This window comes from Anneissia japonica, unplaced genomic scaffold (assembly GCF_011630105.1).
Source record: "Anneissia japonica isolate Jap-2015-1 unplaced genomic scaffold, ASM1163010v1 scaffold1065_len1792383_cov172, whole genome shotgun sequence".
NCBI classification, from domain to species: domain Eukaryota; kingdom Metazoa; phylum Echinodermata; class Crinoidea; order Comatulida; family Comatulidae; genus Anneissia; species Anneissia japonica.
This window is the reverse complement of record NW_022684135.1, coordinates 321544-329499: the sequence shown is the minus strand read 5'-3', so window position 1 is coordinate 329499 and position 7956 is coordinate 321544. Positions and strand designations below refer to the sequence as shown.

At 33.2% G+C, this 7956-nt stretch overlaps 1 protein-coding gene across 1 annotated transcript in view; it reads right to left on the bottom strand.

The window, feature by feature from the left end:
* Positions 1-3456: 3456 nt before the first annotated feature.
* LOC117103498 (inactive ubiquitin carboxyl-terminal hydrolase MINDY-4B-like) overlaps positions 3457-7956 on the bottom strand; it is a 15590-nt gene continuing 11090 nt past the window's right edge. Inside the window, exons 9-13 of the mRNA XM_033244052.1 lie at positions 6417-6561; positions 5534-5629; positions 4869-5049; positions 4475-4565; positions 3457-4210 (exon numbers count right to left, since the gene is read on the bottom strand). Of these exons, the coding sequence (XP_033099943.1) occupies positions 4162-4210; positions 4475-4565; positions 4869-5049; positions 5534-5629; positions 6417-6561 (562 nt within the window). The 3' untranslated portion in view covers positions 3457-4161. The remainder of the gene's footprint in view (positions 4211-4474; positions 4566-4868; positions 5050-5533; positions 5630-6416; positions 6562-7956) is intronic.

The following is a 7956-nucleotide window of genomic DNA, read 5'->3' as shown; positions in this document are numbered from 1 at the left end:
TTCACCACCTCAGCCCCACCATGGCTGGGGCTGAGGTGATAAAATTTGAGGAAATAGTACCTCTCGAGATGGCCGGAAATGACACTTTTATATAGTAAAATTCATCATCATCACATTACCATTATAGTCAAACAACATATTTCTCATGATCTTTTATCAGGGATCTACTTAATATCCAGGACGACTTATGCCTAATTATAGCTTGCTTACTAAGCTTTAACTATGCTATATTATGATCAACAAATCACAACTTTTTTCGCATTTAGCACAATTTTCTTCACTTTTTATTGTTATTTATATTATTATCAATTATTACTATCGTCATCATCATCATTGTTATTATTATTATTATTACTATTAGTAGTAGTATTATTAAACAAACATTTAAAGAAACTTGCAAAAGGATAAAAACGAAATTGAACCACAGTATCGCATTTCTATCTTAAAAGACCTGGCCTGATATTTATTGATTTAAGATTTTTTTAAATCACGCTTAGGCCTATGTGTTCTATTAGGCCTACGTATAACGGGTACTGGTGCATATTTACATGTTTTAGAAGTATTCATTTTGAGTGATCCCAGGAAAGAACCTGTATTGGCTCAAGAATAATCTTTAAAATTTTAACACCTGTGTACAAAGGGGGGGGGAGGGAGCCACGGCTCCCACGGCTGCCCCCCACCCCCCGGATACGTCCCTGGCTCTTTATGTAAAACATTTTCCAACTTCCAACAAATCTATTTCCTGTTTTTTTTTTTTAATTTTATTATGTATTACAAAAACATGTGACATGCCTAAATATGGTATAAAAGTATAGGCATATGACTAATTTTTTTTACAACTGTTTTTGTCAAATACAATTTGATAGTCTGGACAGAGCTCTAATGAATTAAAATTTGATTTGATATTAATATATTGTAAAATATTACAGTATTCAGTATTCAATATTCAGTATATTTATTGTCATTTGTAAAAACATTTTTAATAGAAATAGAATTACAAGGGTCCGGTCATAAATGAATAATATAAATAATAACTAGGTATCTGAGACATTGACAATAAATAGAGAGATGGAGAAGAAAGTGAGGCATTCGAAATGTGGATGTTTATAAGAATGTTGAAGGTATCATGCAGGGACAAGGTAACAAACGAAGAAGTATTGAAACAGAGTGAATGAGAAGAAAACAATGATGAAAACAATTAAGAAAAGAAAATGCGAATATTTTGGGCACATAGTAAGAGCGAACCAACTGCAAAGAATGTTAATGAAAGGAAAAGCTGAAGGAAAGAAAAAGAGGGGAAGACCAGGAAGAACATGGGTCAAGAACACATGTGAATGGACGAACCGAAGCTATGAGGAAACAACAAGATCAGCTAAAGACAGAAAGAAATGGATGAAAATCATAGCATCCGAAATTCTTGATGGATATGGAACTCACTGATGATGATGATAAAAATTGTAACAATATCAGGTAATAAACTACTCTCCCAGGCTAATAAGACTCGAGGTCGTTTCTTATTTTTAAAAATTCAGCTAAAGACAGAAAGAAATGGAGGAAAATCATAGAATCCGAAATTCTTGATGGATACGGAACTCACTGATGATGATGATAAAAAATGTAACAATATCAGGTAATAAACTACTCTCCCAGGCTAATAAGACTCGAGGTCGTTTCTTATTAAAAAAAATAATAAAAAAAATACTGTCCATTATTAAGTTGGTTTAGAATTACCTCGTCAATAATCGGTTTGATATTACTGCATGCTCCTTGCTTAATAATTAGTCTTGCATAAAGTTATTGCAAAATTATAGGCAGTCGTTATGCTATGCTGTGCCAAGGTAGGGCCAGTGCAAGGACGCCAACGGAGAAAAGAGTAACGACTAATTTTTCTTTCGAATTGTACTAAATAAACATAAGAGCATTGGCCACTAAAAGGTAGATAAATGATGAGGAAATTGTCAAAAACAAATACACACAGACGACAGCAAATAAAACATAACATTTTATTTGAATTAGCAAAGAATTATTCTTAAGCTTATCTTAACTATGTAAGATATATATTTACCGCAAAATGGCAATCTCTTTACTTTTCTCTTACTCTTGAACACACGATAAGATAGGTAAATAAGCAATTCTTTTGTTAATTACTCATTCATGCAAACCCTGAATATCAAAACATAACAATGTATCAAAATCTAAATTTAGAAAAATCACATTTATTACTCATTTTGATCTCTTTTATACAAGTATGCATTGATTATAAATGTTGTACCCGCATATATTTTTTATGTGAATAATTTGATTTCTGTCTCTTATACACATCTAGATGTGTATAAGAGACAGTACATATATATAGGCCTATATGCCAAACGCTTATAAGAAGAAGGCGTATAATACTGATCTGTTATTTGCCATGCATCAAAAACTAGTGCTGTCTAATTACTTGTGCACAAGAGTGCCAACAAAGCCTCAATAGCCCAGTTGGTTAAGGCGTCTGTATAAATCGCGGACGGTCCCTGGTTGGAATTCCGGTCAGGGCAACTTTTCCAAACGGCGCAGATTCCTCTCCTTTAACGTTCTTACCAAATACACTTCAACGCACAACTAATATACGAAAATTTAACTTTGTAAATATTTATATTATGTCTATGATTTTATACATATAGAAACAGATATATTAAAATGTAATAAATTATAGCTGCCTGTGGTTACTTTTTGAAATTTCGCTTCAAACGTAACAAAGGTTATTAAAATATCCTAAATTTCGATGACGATAACGTACGATAACAACTATGTTAATAATACCAAAATTAAATATAGTAATTCAGGATGATCCGATGTGAGTATTTCCTATCTTACTTGTAATAAATATCATATTTACATTTATAGCTTATAATAATTATATTCACAACGGACAGAGATAAAAATTGTATATATAATAAGCCTGCTTTTGTAACTACATTGAATAATTTTTGTAAATTACAAGAAACAATAGAGTTATACTTTCGGTCCCGAGGGTTCACATACATACTAAGAAAGCAGGAGGTGCGCTTTTTAGATAAATTTCCCCACGTTTGCGCACCGATTTACTGAAACAACCCCGCCGAAAATTCTTGTTTTGATGTGTACTAGAAATATACTTCCCTTCAAGTACCTAGTTAGGCCTAACCAGTGTACACAGCTAAAATCATGACACTTTAATTAAAATTTTAACCCGATCATTTTCGTTGAGCTACCAAGGAAAACAAACCCCCATAAATGCGGCACCTCTCCGTAGGGAAATATAAGTTTGAGTCCCCTGGATCTAGGTTTATGTTCTTGGTACAAAGACCTATACTTTTTTCAAACAATTATTGTTAGTATTGCATTGCTTAAACCCCTACAAAATTTAATATTATGGCAATATTTTTTCAAGAATAATGATGTTAATAATGATGATGACGACATCGACGAAGACAACGATGATGATGATGATGATGATGATGATGATGATGATAATGAAGATGATGATGTTGTTGTTGTTGATGATGATGATGATGCTGTTAATGAGGATGATGATAATGAAGATGATGATGATGATGATGGGAGTGGGTGCTTCCCTTTGTTTCTATGTTGGCAGAGTATTCAAACTCAGTTGATAATAATGATGATGATGGTGGTGGTGATTAGGACGACGAAGACGATGATGATGATGATGATGATGATTACGATATTGATGAAGATGATGATGATAATGATGACGATGCGAATGGGTGTTTTTCTTTATTTCTACGTTGCCAAAGTATTAAAACTAAGTTCGTTTAAATTAAATGCATCCTCCGTTTAGTTGAATTATTATGTTTATTTTCATTCAGTACTCATACATGGTGGTGGTTTGGTCATGCTGTTAACCTGCTCGTTGGTGACCCTGCTACCATAGTTCCAGTAAACTATTAACAGCAAGTAGAATTCATTAAAGATTATTCGCTAAAGGGATAAGCTACTACTTATTTAACCCTTGTGGCTCCTGTAATATTGGATTCACAGGAACGAATGACGAACTCATAGATGAAAAGTCAATTTGTTGTCAAGCTAATTATGTTCGTTCCAGTTGCTAAATATGAATACACCACGAAAAGTTCTTACGAGGTTATTTTAGCAAAATCGCCTCTTCATTGGTATCTAAATAAACGGTAAAGTCCCGTGCCAATCAATGAGAGCCTCGGGCCACCTAGAAGAACATGAAAAGATTCAATTAATTATACAGCAATTAATTTGTAGCCTAAGTCAAAATAATTATATACCAAAATATCTACCTGCAAATTAAACACTTCAATTAGTTTTAATATCATGCAAAAAAATACAATACTAATTTAATTTATTTGTAACATTAATAATATAATACCAAACATAATAACAGGACAAGAGTTACAGCAGCATAAATATATTATTATGAAAACAAACATTCAGAAAACACATATTCAAAATGTTATACCTTGATGATATGCATTCTTCTAATAACGGTTTTCGTTCTCCTTTAGAATAGTATATACTCTTTTTCCTTTCACCATGCTTTGAAATGTTGTCTGAAAAGACAATAATTTTTAATTAATTTAATTCGTTGACCCTGTGATTCAACTGAGTGAAATCAAGTTTCGAGTAGCTAACTGTCTATTGTATTTCGTCTGCGTTCTTGCACTCTCAACTTATGGTATCTTATATTATGTTTTGGAACACTGAATGTGGGAAATGTACTTTTAATATTACATAAAGAAGATTTGCATGTTTTCGTTTAATGTCACAAATTGAGAAAGTATTTAAAAATCATGGCGGTTTATATGTATTTTTTATATATAGGAGAATGAAATATATATGCTCTCGGAACGTACCGACAGTTATTTTTGCCTCTTCGGTCTGACTTCGCTGTCCTGTGTAGTAGCGGAGATCGAAGCAGTGTTCAGAACGTGCCTCGCGAAGTAAGTTCCTCTTTAAGCAAAACAGTAGTCCACACTTTCCATTGATATACGTTACCCATACGGGATACTTAGGAGTCTTTAGCATTGTGCCAACCTTTTTGTAAAATCAGAAATGAACCCATCACTGAATGAATATTTGATATATAAGCATAAGCCGTCATAAATCTCGTTGTTATCTAATGATATTGACCAGATTATAACAGACGTTATAACCAAAATAAGCCCCGTTCCTTGTAAATTATTGCTAAGTTCCCACAAACGATTGTGTATAAACATACGTAAACACGTGCGTTTTTGGGAAAACACGTGGTGGGACAAGCGCGTATTCCATTTCCTGTTCTGATTGGTCAGTTGTTAAGTTTGACTGACAATCCGGAAAGGTCCATTGCTGTTGATTTTATGTGAATAATTTGATTTTGACGCTAAATTATTTCTCATAAATGATAAAAATATTGTGTATAATCTAATTATTTAGTTAATATATTACTTAATGAAGCATGACAACAACTTTGATATCGATAAACAATCTCACTGTTGATAATTTAAGAATTAAAGGTGATAATAATTAATCATCTAACCTCAATAATTTGTGGACGTTGGTGGCGCCCGTCTCGGTGGTCTAAATACATTATTCCAATGTCGCTTCTTCGAGACAATCCAATTTGAGGAGTTACCTGAGAAGTGGACGCATAAATATATAAGTACATTTTGGAAATTTAAAAATATTTAGATGATATATCTAAATGTTTTGGTAACATCATTAGAATAATTTACCTATCACTGAAAAGTCTTTGTTTTTATGAGACCCAGTAACATTTTGCCTACACTCAGTGTTCATATTTATCAGTTTCATGCTCAAAATGTTCTTTTTTTTTAATTTTACACACTTTTTAAAGACAAAAAATTATTAATGTACTGTACTGTATTATTGAAAGTATTGCTGTACAGTCATGCCTACTGTACATAAGGTAGAGATACGACCAAGCGAATTACAATAGAACGTAAAACAGGATTTACTTTTATATTACTATTTCTCAATTAGAATTTCATACCTATTTCAGCCATGATGACCGACTGTGATAAACACTACAAAGCTAACCTATGTTGATTTATGTATGATATAGTATTAGGATAAGCAATATACAATATGAAGGACCAAAATGGCTCCAAAAGTGATTCAGTTAGTTATTGACAATCCTATATAAGATATTAGGCGTATATGTTTTGTTTGCTTTTGGCATTAATGTATCTTTTAATATGTTGTACTCTAGTATTTTGGATCCTCACATTTGCCATAGACCCATAACGGAACGCAAGCGTCTTAACCACGACTGATTTAGAGCTCTATGCCAAACATAGAGTAGAGTAGCCTTGTAAATTGTATGAAAAAAAATAAGAATACAATTTTTTTTTAAACAAAACCAATATTTAAATGAACATTTCCGGTGATTATTATCTCACCATTTTGTCTCCATATTCGTCGTATTCATAGGAGCCATTGAATAAATACGGTGTCGCTTGTCCTGTGAGCAACAGCTTGACCATGTTTGTACTGCATCGATCAGAGGGCAAAATTAGCCTCTCACCCTGTAAATCTTCCGAGAGTCTGTAGAAACAAAAAAAACCATGAACGAAAAGTATTTAGTTAACGATTTTACGTTACAACAGTTAATAACGTCACAGTTTGGTATCCAAAATGTATTTTTAGAACCATAAAGATTGAGTTTTAGCGTAATTTCACAACAAAATAACGTTGCGACGTTGTGTCAACGACATTTTCTGACATACTAAACCATTAGTTTTAGAGACAATCTGCTAAAGACCATGGGAACCCTGGTCGCAAATGTGGTCTTTAATCGGAGGGAGACTTGTGTTACGTAAATGTAGTAGGTCAGATAAACTGAACATGTTCTGTGCAATAAACAAGAAAAAAACAATTGAATTAATTAGTGATGTGTACTTACTTTTCAGCAGACCTGGATAAAAGAATACTGTAGATAAAGATGAGGATTCCATGGGTACTTTGGAACTAAAAATGTAAGAATCGTAATAAGGCCTATTACATGAGTTGTAAAAAAAATAAATCAAACATTTACAAAAGTAAAAACACTCATTCACATGAAAGTTAATTTGAAAAAGAAATATGGACTAGCTTCTGTGGGTCTAATAGGATTTGAAACATTTAAGTGTTCTGCTATCAATACCAAACACTTTACACAACCTTGTGATTATTCTGCGTTCAAACCTGTGAGAACTGATGTCACAACTTGTAACATATGCGAGAGAGAGAGTGCATTCATTTGACAAACTCTAAAATGGCATTATTTTTTCCTATTCGAGATTTTGACAAGCGCCCTCACATCGATGTGCTCCTTTGCCTAGCCTATGTAAAAAAAGTGCATTCAGAACGTTATACAGCGCAAAACATGAGGTTGCAAATAAAACATACAAAAATCACTGTTTGTCTTAAATAATAATACTTAAACAAATTGCAATAAATACATTTGCTCGTTTGTGTTACATCCGCCTTTTTCCACACTAGACCTACTACTACAGTGCAATTCGAGGAAGAAAATTCTACTCGAGTTCACAACTTGTGTTTACAAGTTCACCGAACAGATGAACGCGTTTCAAAAGTTGTGAACTGAGAAACACCGACTTCACAAGTTCTAATGAACGCAGCATTAGAATGCTGTATTCCATGATATCAAAGGCCGTAGATAGAACTAACAATACTATACTAATATGGAGATTCTTCACCTAGGTGCAGCATTTATCATAATATTTTACCTGGTATACAGATAAAACGGCATTTCAGTAAGCCGGGCGCGATTTTTTTTTCCGTACGAAACATTTACATGAAACTCCACTCGGGCCGTCTCGGCTGAATCGACCCGAAAATCTCATTGCAGAATTCAGGAGGTCAAAAGGTCATTAACAGATAAACGCCTACAGAACAACTTCTGAGAAAACGTCGCTGTCTAATTTTTAAAAATACATT